This window comes from Tachysurus fulvidraco, chromosome 18 (assembly GCF_022655615.1).
Source record: "Tachysurus fulvidraco isolate hzauxx_2018 chromosome 18, HZAU_PFXX_2.0, whole genome shotgun sequence".
Taxonomy (NCBI): domain Eukaryota; kingdom Metazoa; phylum Chordata; class Actinopteri; order Siluriformes; family Bagridae; genus Tachysurus; species Tachysurus fulvidraco.
Window position 1 is genome coordinate 7,288,145 of NC_062535.1, and position 18,456 is coordinate 7,306,600.

Consider the following 18,456-nt stretch of genomic DNA (forward strand, 5'->3'; position numbering starts at 1 on the left):
AAAGTTTAATGTATAACGTGATTTAATGTCTACAAACATCCGATTGGAGAAAAAGTCTGACTGCACCAACATGCCACGGTTCAAGTGACTGACATCAGATGGCTGTTTGAACTTTTCCGGATTTGCTGATCTCTTAAATATCTCTGTACGTTACACACAATGTGCAAACAAACGAGAAAGAACCCATTGGCTCCTTGTCTGTCGTGTGGGTGGACACGGGAGGTGGGTGGAGCTGACAGGAGGACTGCAGTAATTAAAATAACCAGCACGACTGGACAGTTGAGAACGCAGTTGCTGCCAGTCCACATTCATGGTGGAAATGCTTTTCTGTTCACTACAGATCTAAATAGTGCTTATTTTAGTTACAGTAATCTGCCGCGCAGCTTCCTCCTCTGAGCTGTCGGCAAGGCGTTTCCTTGTGTTCCAGTGCCACTCGCTGGAGATATAGTTATTTTATTCTCACTGGTCGCTGGCATTTTACCGACCGTGTATTTTGGTTGATTACACCATTCTGTGTGAAATCTCCAGCAGTTCCTAAACTATTCACACCAGCCACAGTTCAGTCACTGAGATCACGTGTTTTATTTATTTATTTATTTTTTCTTCATTCTGATGGTTTATGTGAACATAAACTAAAGCTCTTTACCCGTGTCTGTATCATATTATGCAGCGTGTTGGTGCTGACTGGATAGCAGCACGAACGAGCAAATGTTCCTCTAACATTAGTCGAAAGAGTTTTCATTTTCTTACAGTATTAGAAACATAAACATAAAAGTAGACTCATTTCTTTGTGCTCTTCCTCAGTTCCTGTTCCATAAGCCATTGCGGATCCTGAACCTTCTGATCGGGATCGAGTCGAGTGTGGTGCTCTACCAGCTGTACTCGCTGCTGCGCTCCGAGCGCTGGAATCACACGCTCTCTCTGGGCCTCATTCTCTTCTGCAACTACTACGTGCTGTTCAAGCTGCTGCGGGATCGCATCGTGCTGGGCAAAGCCTACTCGTACCCCCTGAACAGCAACAGCCTGGGTCTCAAGTCCCAGTGATGTGTGCTGGAGGCCGTTTAGGGAGTTTTATCGAAAAAGACTGTGAACTCCAGCTGGTATTTCTTTTGATACGGTTCTATTTTCCTGCAACGTTTCTATCTATTTAAGAAAATATTTTATTTTGTATACTGTTACATGAATGAACGCAGGGCATTACGTTTGCATGACGTGATGTCGTTTCTTCCCCTATGTAAAAGTTTTGCAAAAAAAAAAACAAACAAAAAAAAAACCCACCCAAAAACAAACAGTGGCAACAGAAGCAGACAACGAGAAGCTTTTTAGCACGTGTCCCACACGACGTCCAGATTTCGCCAAAGATGCGCTTAAAGAAAAAACAAACCAAAACAACCAAGCCCACGGGAAGCCATTGAAGAGAGCAGCTCAGCTCTAGATGATCTGAAATACGATTGAATCTTATCTTGTGAATGCTGTATTATTTCTATTCACTGCCTTATTGTATTTTATGATTACATGTTGATAGCATGATTTTTTTTTTTTGGGTTGTTTGTTTTCCTTTTCAGATTCCACCTTTATTCCTGTCGCCTCAGCATTTTGAAGCTTAATAGATGCCACTTTGTTTCCTGTTTATTTATGTTCATCTCTGTGCCAAATCCCAGGATGTACGGGGGAGCCTCAGTAATGCCTTTGCCATTATTTTCTACACGGTTTATGGCTCCGGCTGCATAGATGCTGGATGAGGGCCATAGACTGTCAGACTTTCAGTATTTGACACAATGCAGCATTATTTCAGAACACCATGGCATCCAGAATAAAACAAGAAAACTTCTCCCATTGGCACAGTGTGTGGGTGTGTTGTTTGAAAGAAATAATGATGTCTAACACACACACAAGCCACAAAGTATGTTTTTTTGCCTGAAGGTTTGTACCAGACACTGCTTCATAGTCACAGGAATAAATTTGCACTTAAAAATGCTACACAGACTTTATAGCATATTGTGTGTGTAAATATTCATCTATCAAACTCTCGCTTTATCCATCAGAAGCCAGACAGGAGCGGGAACACCAAAATGATTCATGTATATATTTTTGAGCATCTGAGCAAAAGAAGCCCCAATTCATGTCGTATAAAATCGACATTTCTGGGTCCACGGTGACACGTTTTTTTTATGATGTATTCTGTTCCAAAAGCATTTAATAAACATTTGTATAGTACAGAGTGAATTATCATACAAAGCTGTTAATGACTAAAGAAATCAGTAATTTAAAAATTCAAAGTGCTTTAGGTGCTGATGCTGGTAAATAAGGTCTAAGGGATGTAAAATCTGCGTCTCCAACTACTTATTTAATTAAAAAACAAAAAACTTCTGTGATGAGTCTAAGAACCTTCCATCCACCACCATTGACTGACACATGAAGCTCGTTATGGCCACTTAATGTAATGTCAGTGACCACTAGGGGGCGCTAACGGATCAGAAACAACATGCCATCACACGCAGAGTTCATATACAGTATGTAGTAGTCAAAGACTTCTGTATGTTTGACTCGGATAGCTATTTAGAAAGCACCGTTGATGAAGTTGGTTTACATTCTAGGTTTAAAGCCTACAGTGTTTTGTACTGGAGAAGTCCACAGGCGTTAAAAACCGTCTTTGGTGCCGTCAGGCCCGTTCATGTTCACTACCCTGTTATTTTGCTCTATATAAAAGAATAAGTGCAGGTTTGTTGATTTGAATCCTAAGTTGCAGCTCTGCTATTGGAAAGGCTGAATGCAACTAGAGAAGACAAAACTATTTGGTTAATTATCTGTAGACAGGTTTGTAGAAATGATTGTAATTTCTAAAGATTGACAGTGTGAATGGGTACGTTAAGCTAATTCAGTGTTTATATGCCAGTGTTTTTTTTTTTTTTATGTATTCCTAAGTGTTTCAACTCCATTTGCATGAATCTAGTGGATGCAAAGACTTTACTTAACGCAAGGGTAATAAGGAATATTAATTCAGCCTTCTCTGCAGTCCACATAGTTCCCTTTGATCCAGTAACAGATCTGGGCATATTTAAGAGGAGTGATGCGCACCGCGACGTTAAACTCCTGTGGTGCGCCATTGAGGTCCACCCACTGGTGTCCTGAGAAGATGCCGATCACCTTTCGCTCCCATCGGCGGCGTCTGCGGTCCCACATCCGGGCATAAACTCCAGAGCCGCTAGCGCCAGGCTGAGCATCACAATGCTGATACAGGAGGTCATAGGTTTCGTCCCCAGCCCCACAGAAGCGGTAGACCAGCTGGCCAGATCGATCGTTGTCAAAGCCAGAGAACTGCACTCGTTTACCAGGTAGACGCTGGGCAGAAGGACTCACTCCCAGCTTCATGTGTTTGCGCTTGTGAGTCTTCTTGAGTTCCAGTAAGGCGTAATCATAGTCCATGCCAATGTCATTAGCGTTACTTTTTATCCAGCCCTTGGGCACGTGTGTGCGCTTGACTCTGATCCACTGGAACTTCATCTTGTGGGCAGTGCTGTTGTTAGATGGTGGGTCCTTTTGGCGCGGCTTCAGAAAACCGACACGCAACCTCTGTGCACCTTTGACGTAGTTCTTTCCATCGTGGATGCAGTGGGCTGCGGTGAGAACATGCTGGTTACCCACTAGCGTGCCTGAGCACCCAGTGGACAGCTTCACAGCAGTCGAGAAGGGGTAGTTCAGCAGGTAGTCCTGGCCCACAATGCTGAAGCGATCATCGTGACCAAAGATCTGACGTTTGGCTCTGGACAGTCCCTGCTCAGTGACCGCACTCTTCAGCGTATTTGGGTCGAAGCCGTAGATTCCCACAACTGTCTCCGTCAGATGGCCATTTGAGTGGAGAGTCTCGTAGGACAGGAATTCTCGTAGGTCCCAGTAGCTGGGTGTTGGTGCTTTCTTGTGACACTCAGGACTGCAGGAAGAGGTCACTTCCAGATGAGCTGGGCCGATGAAATGAGGGGGCGGTCGCTCCTCGGTCTGTTGAGGAAGGACCACAGGCACACGCTGCAAAGGCCACTGGGGCTTCTGATGGAAGCTTGACTGAACATGGAGTAACGGAAGTAGAAGCAACAGGACAGGATGGAGCACCGATGCCATACTAGTAGAACTGAGGAGACAAACGGGAACGAGAAAATGACATATTGTGTAGAAAAGCTTCCTTATTTATACTAAGTGCAGTTTCATTTTCCTGTTGACATTTTTAATATCATTTCAACTTAAATTTCACAATATACATTTTTTGGCCTCTGCGTCATATTTTAATACTGAATATTAAACTGAAGCACAATTTGTTCCACCACTACCTTGTATTACTAATATTGTCTTTCTGTCTTTAATCGATGCAAGGAGACATAAACAAACAGCTCTGCTAGTGCTCAGATGTTGAGACTGCAGAATTATGGAACTGACTGAGCACTATGTTATTTTTAGCTGCCAGCCTCATCTAACACACGAGATCAGCTACCTGCTTGGAGCTGTGATTTGACCTGTGATAGAATTTCTTAAACGTTTCTGCAGATTTGAGGCAGGAACATGTTTTAAATAAATCTTAACATTCAGTCATCCTCTTTATTTTTCATGCTGTACCTTTACCGTTTTAACACAGTGGCCTCTCAGTAATATACATAAAAGTGCCTCAATAGAATAAAAGTCCAAATCTGGGATTTTAAAATCAGGTCCCAAACTGAGTTTTGTAATTTAATGGAAAGGTGAAATCAGTGCTTTTCTCCTATAATGTGTGACAGACATTGAGCTGGATTAATAAAAAAAAAAAAAGGATTTAAAAACTTTTTTTTTTAGCTACATGGACGTCAACAAATCTGCACAGTATGACATGATGTACATTATCCTAAGGACCTAATCTGTCTGTGTGTATTCATCACCTTAAAAATCCATTAAAATCATGCAACAAAGAATCTCTACTATGTGTCTCTTCTACTAGCACAAAATATACACCCACATGATATATTTCAGTTTTCTTTTTTTGTCAAGGCTAGATGAGAACAGCATTATATTGCATTTATTCTATTCTCTCTTGCTCTTACACCTTTTAAGGCTGTTGTGCTTACAGCACAATTTAAAACATTGTCACTGGTTAGCTTGCATTTGCATACAGTAAATATCAAAAACAAATTGCAATCAAAAAAGACATTTGGCAAAAAAACACCAGGCAGAAAAGGCAATGATTGACGAGGCAGAAGTTGGTTCGGTCATACAAGTTATAAAGGAATATTTTGATATTAATCTCAAATTATAATAATATATATTATTAACATATATTACCACATTTTTCGAAACCTAACAGACTCTTAATAGCTTCAAACACCACTTCAGTCTCTTCATTGCAAAGATTATAATAAGTTAGTACTTTACTCTCCCACACTTGATATTTTAACCTTAAATAATCTTTAAGAAGCTGTTTAGTCTCATATGATTTACAGAAACGTATTGAATATGCATACAGTACATATACTTATACATACATATACATATACATACATATACAGTACATATACATATACATACATATACATATACATACATATACAGTACATATACATACATATACAGTACATATACTATATTTGCATTAAGATTTAAATCAAGTGTAGCATCGTGTGCATTAGGAACTATAATTATCGCTAATTATCATTCAACAGAGAAATCAGACTTTTATCAGATTTTTAGAAACTTTTTACTATATTATACTGTAATTATCATTAGTATCATTTATAATCTTTGCCACAATTTCCAGACAGGTCTCTTGACTGCCTTAAGCTAAAGAAAAAAGCAGCAAAAGGCCAACACCCAGTTTACTGAGTCACAGATTGACAAACAAACAGTAGGTTCATAAAGTAGTTTAATGAGAGTTTTTACCTGTATCTGAGGGGTAGCGCGCGATCAGGTGTTATGAAGGAAATCCTCCGAATGTCCGATTAAAGAGATGAAGCATGGGATGTAAAGGAGAAGTCTTCCTCAGATATCATCTCGTCAAAAGTCCCCATGAAGGTTTCCTGCATGATGCGTACTGAGAGAGGAACCGCGTCCATCCACGTGCCGCGCGAGACACAGGCTGCAGATCAGTTCTACACGTGAACGCGCAACGAGAGCGCGCTCAAAAATCCCAGCTCTGGGGCCAAGTCCCTAAAACTCATTAACCTGGTGGATTTTTAACAGTCTCTCAAGCATACAGCTCTTGCAAATTTTACAAGGTAATGTAAATGAGCTGTATCTTTATTATTAAGTATTATTCAAGGTATAACACTGGATATTAAGCACCAGGCTTTAAACCTACACCATCTGCACCTTTATATATAATAAATACATAAATAAACACAAGGTATAATAAATTACTTGTCACAACACTGACTGGTATTATAGTAAGTACCATTTTTTTTCTGTTGGTGTTAAACAATACTTCTGATCAGTACTTAATAGTTAGTATGTGGTTTCTGTGTTTATTTGCATTTATTCATTTGGCAGATTAGATTTAGGGGCCTTGGCAACACTGTGAAACAGGATTTAAACTCTAAATCAAGCTTATGCAGTGAAATGAATCATTTTTTGACCGTCTGCTGATTAAAAAAAATAAATAAATTACATGACGTATTGTGCTGGCATAGAAATACAATAAAAAAGACAATAAAAATATAATATAAAGGATATAAAAGCTAGAAGGCTTCTGTACTATGGACTATATTTGGAATAAAGTGTGCAGTTGAATGTGCAGTACAGTGTTGTGCAACATCGGGCTGAGGTAGTGGCAATGAAATAACTGACATTAATATTTATAAATACAGCATTAAATAAAGGGTATAAAATGTAGTGGGTGTAGGATTAGGTGTCATGAGCCGTAGCTGCTGAGCCACTGCTTTGTTTTCACGTAGAACTTCATTATACTACTGTATATTGTCCAGTTTTGTATTTAGCAAACTGAGAAATATGTTTGCATTTAGCACCTACACCTTTTTACGCAAAGTAAGCATTTGTCATTGACACACATGTTTCAAGCTTATTCATATAAATAGGCTATACTGTCACATATTTTGCACATGAGTATGTAAGAAATATACAAATACCTGTGAAACGAGAAGGTTCATTTCTGTTATACCCTGAAATTGCATGTGAACCTAAAGACACGTGAGACATCATCTGAGCAAAATGTGATCATGAGAAAAATTCATTCGTTCTTTCGTTCGTTCATTCATTCAATCATTCATTCATCAGTGACCCCTTTATCCCTTTATCCTGGTAAGGGTTATGGTAGAGCAGGAACCTGGCAACACTGAGAGTGAGATGAGGAACAACACCCTAGATGGCACATCAGTCCATATCAAGGCATCAATCAAACATTCATTCACACATTGGGGTAATTTAGTATACTAAATAGTATTAGTATAATAAGTGGTTATGGTGTTTCAGTTCAATTCAATTCAAATTTAGTTGTATAACGCTTTTAACAAATTACATTGTCTCAAAACAGCTTTACAGAACATAAACATGAAACAAAAGGTTAATATGAAGAATAATATAAAGATTAATAGAATGCAAAATTCAAGATTAATATTAGATGTATTTAAATGTGTTTGTATTTATCCCCAATGAGAAGCCTGAAGTGACTCAGGTGACTGTGGTGAGGAGGAAAAACTCCCTTGAATGGTAAAGGAAGAAACCTTGAGAGGAACCAGACACAAAGGGGAACCTCATCCTTATATGGGTGACAGCGGAGGGTGTGATAATAAATATACAAGCAGGTTTTATTGCGACTGAACAGCTCTGGGGTGGCTGCTATTTACTTTTGTGCGTGCTCTCTCTGCGTCTGTGGATTTTCTATGGGATCTCTAGTTTACTCTCAGATGAACTGGCTACACTGAATAGTCTGTAGGTGTAAATGTGTGCCGATGATATCACAGCCAGAGTTTGTTTCCACTTCCCACTTAGTGTACCTGGTATAAGAAATACATGAATGAATGAATGAATGAATGAATGAATGAATGAATGAATGAATGAATGAATGAATGGCAACATTTCTGTATAATCAGGATTTGCTTTCATTCCCACCATCAGACCCATTGGAACTCTCACAGAAGCGGTGCACATCGATATGTTATACATTTAAATCTGGGATGTATACAAAGGTCCAAAATTGAAATATTATGGCAATAATGCATTATGTTAAGTAATATATTACATTCACTATGCCAAACAATTATTGCACTTGATTATTGCAAAAGCAAGATTGCAGTATGCAAGACCTTGGAAAAACAGACTTTACACACAGTACAGGAAATATTTGCTGAATTTAGACTCTTAAACAAACCAGAAAAGATATATAGAAAAAAAAGTAAACATTACAAGTTTTAAACATTGCACAAGTCTGGATTTACTTTGATTTGGGCAATGTCAAAGGTCAGAGTGTGAAGTAAGAGAATATGGCTTTCCCACAGCCACAATTCTCCTTATATAGGTCTGTTTTTTATTTCACAGTCGATGACATGCAATATGTCCTTAAAGACTTTGCTTTGGGTCTTAGGGGAATTGTAAATATGTGCCCAAATTTGTGATTTCTGACATACAGTTATAAGGGGTAAATGTAATAATAAAAGAATTTAGGGGAGAGGACAGCTCACTATATCTTTTGCATTGGAAAATGTTCAGAATCCAGCCATCTAGTGAGAAAGAATAGACAAAAGGATATTTCCCCCTTTATAAAATCAAAATCAGAGGTAAAGCACAACTCAGGGAAATAAGTTTCATTTGTACAGTTAAAGAGGGTGTTGCACAGGAAAGAGATAGAAACAAGGAAGAGGATGAAGAGAATGAGAGGGATTTCTGATCCCTGACTGTGACCTTAAGCCCAGCACAGTGGTGGGCGAAACTGTGATCCCATGAAAGCTTGGTCTGTTTTGGGCTACTGACTTAGTCACCATGGCAGCACTAAAGCCTGCACATTAGCATTGTCCACCCTCCTACTCCGTACGGCCTCGGCTTCTTGGCATGTTCTCCTGGCTTGAATGTCCTAATGTTTGTGCAATTCTACCTCATCTCTCAAACCTAACACTAAATGCAGTCTGCTTTTGGAGTTATTTATAGCATATATCCAGTTATTCAGCACGCTATTAAGTGTAAACCAGGATCATAGAGATTGAAGCATATGGATAAGTTAGATATGATACTGTATATCATTCATTCTTTCATTCTTTAGTAACTTGGCAATTCCATGCCTATCCTAGGAATACATGCTGAATGGTTTATTTATGTGTACACAGTCCCTTGCAAACAAACAGCATCCCAATCAGGCATAACATTATATCCACCTTTCTAACATTATGTTGTTCCCATTTTTGCTCCCAGAACAGCCCTGACCAGCCAAGGCATGGACTCCACTAGACGCCTGAAGGTTTGCTGTGGTATCTGGCACCCAAGATGTTGGCAGCAGATTCTTTAAGGTCTGTAAGGTGTGAGGAGGGGTTTTCCATGGATCAGACTGTTGTTTGTTCAGGAAATTTCCGTGAAGGTGGTACATGTCAAAGTAAAATCCACGAGGATGGCAGGACCCAAGGTTTCACAGCAGAACATTACACTGCCTCTGCCGGCTTGCCTTAGTGCATCCTGGTGCCATGTGTTCCCCAGGTGAGAGCCACTTTTTATACATACTGTCTACTGCAGACCGGGAACACCCTACAGTTTTTGAGATGCCCAGTCATACATCCATCAAAATCTGGCCCTTGTCAAACTCGCTCAAATCCTTACATTTTCCCATTTTTTCTGCCTCTAAACACATCAGCTTTGAGGACAAAATGTTCACTTGCTGCCTAATATATCCCACCCTCTAACAGATGCCATAATGAAGAGATTATCACCTGTCAGTGGTCATAATGTTATGCCTGATCTGTGTATATACTGTACATACATATGTGTCTGTGTGTATGTGTGGGTGTGTAGTTTGCATTTTCTCCCAATACCTCAGGGGTTTCCTCTGGGCACTCTGGTTTCCTCCCTCAGAACTAAAAGACATGCACAGTAGGCTAATTGGCTTCTCTAAACTATCTGAACGATGTGTGTGATTGTGCCCCGCGATATACTGGAATATCCAGTATATATATCCAGTATATATATCCAGCTACCAATCGTTAGTTTGTAAGTTTGATTCCTACGTCAACCAGGTTCCCACTGCTGGGCCCCTGAGCAAGGCCCTTAACCCTCAATTGCTCAGTTGTATAAAATTGAGATAAAAATGTAAGTCGCTCTGGATAAGGGCGTCTGCTAAATGCTGTAAATGTAAATGTAAATGGTGTTAAAGAATGGATGGATATTAATATACCATTACTGGTCATGTTGTTACATAAAAAAAAAACATTTCTGTGAATTCATTTTCTTTGCTATGACAAAACACTGTGAAAAATGTTGCCATCTGTCTCATCTGCCAGCTTTTATTATCATGAGTGTTTTTCATTTAGACTTACATAGATTCAGGTACAGAGGGTAGTGCTGCCATCTTACAGCTTCAGGGTCCCTGCTTTGAACCTTTGAGCTTATGTTACTCTCCTCCTTAACTTTTTACATGCTGGTTATGATGGTTGGATAGTGTTAAATTGTGTGTGCATCCGCCTCAAGCCTTAAAGGAATAGATATCAGATCCATACAACCTTGATGTGGATAACTGAATATGAATGAACAAATTTTGGATTTTCCCATGTTGACTAAGTCTCATTGTGCCTTGACCTCTGATATTAAACCTGGTAATGATTTAGACTCAGCATTTGCCTAGATAGACTTGTTCCTCTGTAAAACAAAAGATATTATTAGTACTAATGAATGGAAAGCTTTAGGCATTCCATTTAGAAACTGATACATACTGAATGTGACCTCTAGGTTATTGGTTTAATAGGCCTGACCAAGATGACTTGAATGGAAATTAGATCCTAGATTAATTTGAATGAGTTCCCATGGTCTAAGAATTTGACAGTAGATGGGCCAAAGCATTTTTGTGGTCTTTTCCTCCTTATTTCACTGTAGTGGCAATGCCTGTTTCCTCCCTATTTCACTCAAGCAGTTCCTGGTTCAGTGCACAGAAAGCATTTTGAGGTTATTGGTGAAAAAGAAAACATTGTTTTTTTTAAAAAAAATTTATTACATGTATTTTATATTATAATTTACAAGTATATTACATACATTTGTCTACTTTTAAGATTGGTTTAGAAGTTAATGTAAAGAAGCAGCTCAAACAGTGCAATGTAATTCTGATAATTCTTGCAAATCTTCTAAATTGTTTAAGAGACTACATTTACAGCATTTAGCAGACACTGTTATCCAGAGCGATTTACATTTTATACAACTGAGCAATTGAGGGTTAAGGGCCTTGCTCAGGGGCCCAGCAGATGCAGCCTGGTGGACATGGGAATTGAGCTCACAACCTTCCGATTGGTAGCCCAACACCTTAACCACTAGGCTACCATGTCCCAGACTAGACTAAACTAGAAATATTTGTTCCCTAGGGAATTCTTTTTTTTTTTTTTTGGAATATTTTCCAAATGTTCTACAGTAGTTGGAACCCTTGTTTGCAAAGAATCACTCTGTTGTAGCATTCAGTGTAGACGATTTTCCCCCATGGCTTCCTCTGAGTCATGTGCCATCATTCCACTGCATCACAGGACAGCCTATCAGGCCTGGGGCAACGTGCTAACTGCTGTTTTTCATATACCTACAGGAGTTCACTGACAGCAACAGCTAGTTAGTGCCACTCTAATCAAGTAGGAGCACGATGGCATCTTTCCCACCCAAACAGCAGGTCTAGATATGATCTGGTGATGTCGTAAGGAATCACCTACACTCAAACTCATAATTTCCTAACAACAGTGCAGACACTTTTTGGAGGACCAACATTTTTAAGGGGTTCCCTGACAGGCAAATCCATAGGATGCTTAAGGGTTTTAGATCCATTTTAGATACGTTCTTTTCATGCATCCAATAATGTATCTTCAGTTATTGCTCTCTCCTCATAAACTTGTTCTCATTGACCTAAATTAAGGTTGATTCATTTATTAAATGGAGTGCAGCCAGGCCACCTTCTGGCATGTTCTTGGTAGGGGGAGGAAACCAGGGAACCCATAGGAAATCCACTTGGACACAGGATTAAAAAATGCACATAAACTCCACACAAGCAGTAATCCTAGCTCAGGAGCGATAGCAGGACACTGGGTCCCCAGGAAACTGTTAGGCTGCAACCCTACCCGCCATAATGCCCACTTGACATTCAAAAACTTCAAAATTGTTATTTCTCCAGCACACATTGATTCAAGTTCACAACAAATCAACATAAATACAACACACATTGATTCAAGTGCCTGCTATACACATAGTCACTCAGTTACCAAATATACAGCCTGCAAATAATATACTTTTACGTCTAAACCTTTAGCAGATTTTAATGCACATTGAACAAATCGTCTGCTACTTCCACCTCATATGGAATTTTTTTTAATATAGATCATGGTAACTTATATAATTCCTTTGCTGACAACAGGATTTTTTTTTTATGTTAGAAGGAAAAATACAAGGGTGTTGACCTTGTATTTGAAAACACTTCTAGTATCTCACAGAACTGGTCAGCAGCCAGCTCTCTGTAAAATAGCCCATAAAACCAGTTGCCAAAAAACCTTTGCTGAAATGATTAACTTCTATGCATAAGAGAAATTCTTCAGAAAACTCCAGTAAAAGTGCACTCCCAAAGTTGTTAATTTTACATGGGGATTTTTTTTAGGGGAAAAAAAAATGAACATCTGTCCTTTCCTCCACCAAATGTACAGTAACACTGTATAACCTCTGGCATCTTAATAAAGGGAAGTGCTTTCTGCCATATGGACAGTGTCATTCTGTCTCTCCAGATGCATCTGCTTGATTGTCGTGCTGGATGAAGGTGTGAATGGCTAGCAGGTCTCCATGACTCATTAAGGTACTAGAAAAATTCCCTAACACTTCTCTACATGACTCATGCATGAGTCAGTGCCACCCGGGAGAGAATGAGAAAACTCTGGCGGCTTCACAAAGTGGCTTTGCAATGGAAGGTTTTGGGGGAGGGTTGGGGGAGGTGATTAAAGGGGTTAAGAAGATGTGATTGCGTGCAACCAGGCAAGTGGTTAGGGTTTATGATTTTGGACACAGACAGTGTCCATTCTTCTCAAAAAGCACAGGGTGTTGCTTTCTCAAGGGTGCTTCAGACAGGGAAAAGGGATAAACCCATTCTGCCAACAAATGCTAACACTGTTTCCTCATCTGGGCATCAAAATTTGTAGGGAAGTGGTTACTTAATAGAGTGAAAGGCCAAGCTTTTTTGAAAATAAGTGAAGCATACACATAAATAGAGGAAACTGAGGGCTCAAATCATTATAACTAAGGGATATCCAAGTAATATTTTGGACTTGCCACGCTGTACTGCATATTTTCCTGTCCTCTAGCTCTTGATCAGGCCTGGCTGGCTATTAATTAACTTAAAACATAACCTATGCCAATGAAAATGCTGAAATGACATTTGTTTAGACTTTGATTGGCCAAAGATTTATGTGTAATGACTTCCTCAGCCAAACACATTTTCTGTATAATTCTGTGTGTGTGAGAGATCCTCTGAGAAAGTTAATGTAACAAAAAAAAAAACAACAACTTTTAAATGTATTGGTATCACATCACAGATGCACCCTGTGTCGAGATTGTTATGAAAGAAGCCACTTGTTTGGGAGGAATAGTGGTTGTTGCCAAGGAAACAGACATTCCTCAGAGTGTTGCCTTAGATAATTTGAGCATATTTTGCATGCATTCTTCTTCAGAATTTCACATTCAGCATTCCCATCCCTAACCGAGTTTATCTGTGTCTGTCCTCAGGATCATTCATCTTGGGTTCCTAGTGATATTACTATAGCTGTCTCTGTGAAACTATATGAACCTATAGAACTATAGATAGGGAAGCATGATGAAATGCAGAAGAATGCAGGACAAGGAGGGAAAATGTGTCTGGGCCAAAATTCTATTGCAATGAAAACTCTTAAAAAACATTTGGGATGGATTAGAAAACCACTGTATAGGGTTTTATATTTCCCAGTACAGGAATGCCAGGGCAAAAGGAACGTTTGCTAGAGGATATCTTTATATATATATTTAGACAAACCTATTTTAACTCATTTTAACATAATGACTGGCTGATCAATACACACCCATATACACCTATCAGCTATAACATTAAAACCACTGACAGCTGAAATAAAAATGAAATATCGCATTACAGTGGCACCTGGCAAGGGGTAGGAAATATTAGGCACCAAGTGAACAGTCAATTCTCAAAGCTGAGGTGCAGGAAGCAGGAAAAATGGTCTAGTTTAAGGATTTGAGTAACTTTGATAAGGGGCAAATTGTGATGACTAAACAACTGCGTCAGAGCACTTCCAGAACAGTAGGTCTTTTAAGGTGTTCCATGTATGCAGTGGTTCGTACCTACCAAAAAGTTAGGACATCCAGTGAACCTCAACCAGTTCTCAAGATACATGATGTGGATGATATCGGACTGCATAGCTGCAGACTGGTCAGAGTGCCAACTCTTGTGCACATCAAAACTAGACCATGGAGGAATAGAAGAAGATGGCCTGGTTTGATGAAACATGCTTTCTTTTGAAATATGTGGATGGATGTTTCATGCATGTCAGTGACCTAATGAAGAGTTGGCATCAGGATGCACTATGGGAAGAAGACAAGCCGGCTGAAGCAGTGTGATTCTCTGGGCAACCTGCATTCATGTGGATGTTACTTATAATTTCACACACCTTCATAAAAACTTTATTCACTATTGTTTCAGCAGGACATTGCTCTCTGCCACACTGTAAAAGGAATGGTTAAGAATTTCACTTCCTGTTACTAATTCTCAGATCTCAGTCTGAGCCAACATGTGTGGGATACGCTGGATAAGGAGACCCCACAGCACCCCAGATACCACTGTACACCCTCAGAGATCTTAAGAAGTCAATACCTTGACAGGTCAGAGCTGTTTTGACTACACAAAGGGGAACCTACACAATATTAGGCAGATGGTTTTAATGTAATAGCTGATCATGTATCTCCATGCATGTTATAGTTTTAGTTCCTTTTTGTCCATGTTTATCTTTTACATGTAAATTGTTTCCAAGTATGGCCAGTGTAAATGAGCTGCAGCTGTGCGCTGTACATTTTGGAATTAGTGAATAACATAATAGCTCATGGCCAGGCTTGAAATGAAATGATATGTAATTTGATCCAAATAGCACATTGTTTATGAAAGTCATCGAGATATGCAGGTCAATGTCACAACATCTGAACGCAAGCTAACTAATTCAGCTGGGACTTTCCACCAGGGAATTTAAACAATGTGCTTTTTAGTGGAAAAGAAAACAAAACAAATCTATTTCCTCTACATTTATCTCACAGTGCACATGGATTTGGTCTATCTGAGTCCTACCTTTTTATATCTTCATCACCCTTTTATGTTTTTTTTATTTGTCTTAAAGACGCTAAGAAGATAACAGATCTGGACTGATTAGCAAGAACATGAGATCAGATATGATTTCCTTTGTCGGTCATGATGCATTTCAAGGAAAATTTTCAACTTTGCAGTTGTGTTTATGGTCATTTCATTAGTACAGATGCTATTGTGTTCATTTAGATAAAAGTGCCACTTATACAATTACATGTTACTTTATATGCACAGCTGTGCTCAGGCTCCACTTGGGCTTTTGGGATTTAGGCTTATTTGGGTGGGGTGATGACTCATTTAAGCTCTGGCCTGGAAACCAAGGAGTGGAAGGGTTGTGTGTTTGGATAATCGGCAGAGCATGCACTGCAATGTAATTGCTGTTTTTTGTGGTTTACTTCTGAAAGTGTGCTTTTGAGAAGGCAGGTCAGGATCTGTGCACTGGTAATAAACTATTTAGGAATTTCCAGATGCTCAAGAGTTCCTCTTATCAAATGAAAGCAGTGTTTCTCTAAAATCATTTGCTTACCAAATTAAGAAACATGTAATTCCCGTAGATGCTAATAAGAATCTAGTTTATTGGGAACATTTTGCTTTGTACTACAAGTAGCTACTGTTAGTTTTTCAGAAGTATAAACTGATTAGATGCCTCAAAACCAAATCTATTTTTTTGTAGTTCCCTTTAATATTCCAGAATTTACAGATATCATGGATTTTGCATCCATGTGTAAATCGTTCCCAAATTCCTCAATTCTTTTTAATATATTTGCCCAGAGAAGCTACCATACCTGACTTGTTTTGTCACCAGTTATGACTAACATCCTTGGAAACACCTGACACATTGTGTATTTTCCAAAGATATAAAAAAAAAAAACAGGATGTACACAGGGTTTCATTGGATATTTAATGTTTGGACATTAAGGTTTTCCATCCTCTCTTGGTGCTAAAAATACATGTAAATGTTTACCCTGGAAAAGTTTGACCGATGAGGAGTTGGAATGGTATTTAGCCAATCAGAAAGGTCAGATGTGATTGTATATACAAGTGGACAAAAGATAGAATATAGAAGATGAGGATATTTAAAGACTGAAGCAAAAACACATTTGTGTAAATTATTAATATCTGTATAGTATTCATTGTTTGTTTCAAATTGACACACCACACAAAACACCTCTACTGGGATGGGAGTTCTCATCTTCTCTCTCTCTCTCTCTCTCTCTCTCTCTCTCTCTCTCTCTCTCTCTCTCTCTCTCTCTCTCTCTCTCTCTCTCTCTTTATATACAGCTTCTACTGAAATGCTAAATAAAATAATAGAAAAGGAAATGATTCATAAAGTACAGTGTGTTCTGTCCATATGTGGTTTTGGTATAATGCACTACACACTACAGTTACGTGTCTGTTAACACCAACTCATTAAGGTAAAGTGTTAAAAGATTAGCACCAATTAAGATGCTTTTGGGATTTAGTGGTGTTGAGTGATCTTAGCACCTGCCAGGAAAGTTAAGTTCAAGACAGCAGGCATCTCAGAACTGCAGTAAAATGATCTTATATATTACAGCAGAGTTTTTCTCTGTGACATGTTAGGGATTGGACTATATCAGTACCTGTATGAGATCCAGATTTACAAGTGGTTTTAGGGTTTATTCCTAAAAATATTCCACAGATAAGAGACCACAATTATAATACGACTAACATATAAAAATTGGGACGGATGGAGGTTTACCTACTGAAACATTCTAAAAGATTCAAGATTTATATTTGTCATGTACACAGTTAGGTGGGGTAGGGTTCAGGGTTGGGGTTCGATTCCCGCCTCCGCCTTGTGTGTGTGGAGTTTGCATGTTCTTCCCGTGCCTCGGGGGTTTCCTCCGGGTACTCCGGTTTCCTCCCCCGGTCCAAAGACATGCATGGTAGGATGATTGGCATCTCTGGAAAATTGTCCATAGTGTGTTAGAGAATGAGAGTGTGTGTGTGTGTGTGTGTGTGTGTGTGTGTGTGTGTCCGTGTGTGTGCCCTGCGATGGGTTGGCACTCCGTCCAGGGTGTATCCTACATCGATGCCCGATGACGCCTGAGGTAGGCACAGGCTCCACGTGACCCGAGGTAGTTCGGATAAGCGGTAGAAAGTGAGTGGGAGTGAGTGAGTGATGTACACAGCTATACACAGTCTACAACTTGCAGTGAAATGAAAATGCAGACTACCCCTCCTTAAAACTGAATCTAAATTAAAAATAAGAATGTATATTTAAGTATTAACATTGAATATGGTATGAAACGATGTTACACGAAGTAACAGTAAATAATATATAAGCACTACAGAGTGGAAACTGGTATATTAATTACGCAGTTGTGTTACATGTAGTAACACAGAGGCCTCACATCAGTGGGTTGAGTTTAAATGTGAAAAATACAACATTTGTGACCAGTTACCTCACCCATATTCATGTCATCCCATGAGATGGAGGAGAGGGTGTGGAGCGAGAAAGGGTGTGCTATCAAACTTAACTTCATATTAGGCTATTTATTTGTATTATTGCGTCAGATTAGCTGATTATTATGATGTTTCTGTATTTACTGCAGCAGCACAAGCTCACACTAATAAGATAACATTTACATTTAGCAGACACCCTTATCCAGAGAGACTTACATTTTATCTCACTTTTATACAACTGAGCAATTGAGGGTTAAGGGCCTTGCTCAGGGGCCCGGCAGTGGCAGCTTGGTGGATGTAGGAATCGAACTCATAACCTTCTGATTGGGCATAACCACTAGGCTACCATATCAAATGAATTACATATTTCAGTGAGAGGATTCATGGAGGTTTACTGGTAGCTTCAATGCTCTCACCACTGCAACTGGGGTTCAATTCTCAACCAGGGAACTATAACACCGTGCACTCCCTGTGCCAATGAATACATTGTGGAGGGTTGCATTAGGAAAGACTTGTCT

At 39.2% G+C, this 18,456-nt stretch overlaps 2 protein-coding genes and 1 long non-coding RNA gene across 3 annotated transcripts in view; 2 read left to right on the forward strand and 1 right to left on the reverse strand.

The window, feature by feature from the left end:
• Positions 1 to 1,839, forward strand: part of tmem39a (transmembrane protein 39A) — a 23,204-nt gene extending 21,365 nt beyond the window's left edge. Inside the window, exon 9 of the mRNA XM_027156151.2 lies at positions 805 to 1,839. Coding sequence (XP_027011952.1) covers positions 805 to 1,044 — 240 coding nt within the window. The 3' untranslated portion in view covers positions 1,045 to 1,839. The remainder of the gene's footprint in view (positions 1 to 804) is intronic.
• On the reverse strand, positions 1,553 to 6,084 carry LOC113648789 (serine protease 23). The gene is made up of 2 exons (XM_027156153.2): positions 5,896 to 6,084; positions 1,553 to 4,126 (listed from the first exon to the last, which is right to left on the reverse strand). The coding sequence occupies exon 2, from the start codon at positions 4,114 to 4,116 to the stop codon at positions 3,001 to 3,003; it is 1,116 nt and encodes a 371-aa protein (XP_027011954.2). The 5' UTR covers positions 4,117 to 4,126; positions 5,896 to 6,084; the 3' UTR covers positions 1,553 to 3,000.
• Positions 6,085 to 6,092: 8 nt separating this feature from the next.
• On the forward strand, positions 6,093 to 16,792 carry LOC125139383. The gene is made up of 3 exons (XR_007138433.1): positions 6,093 to 6,230; positions 9,373 to 9,467; positions 14,931 to 16,792. It is a non-coding gene; the product is annotated as an uncharacterized LOC125139383 (long non-coding RNA).
• The last annotated feature ends 1,664 nt before the right edge of the window (positions 16,793 to 18,456 follow it).

Coding starts and splice junctions, on each gene's coding strand:
- LOC113648789 (XM_027156153.2), bottom strand. CDS start 4,116: ATGGCATCGGTGCTCCATCCTGTCCTGTTGCTTCTACTTCCGTTACTC.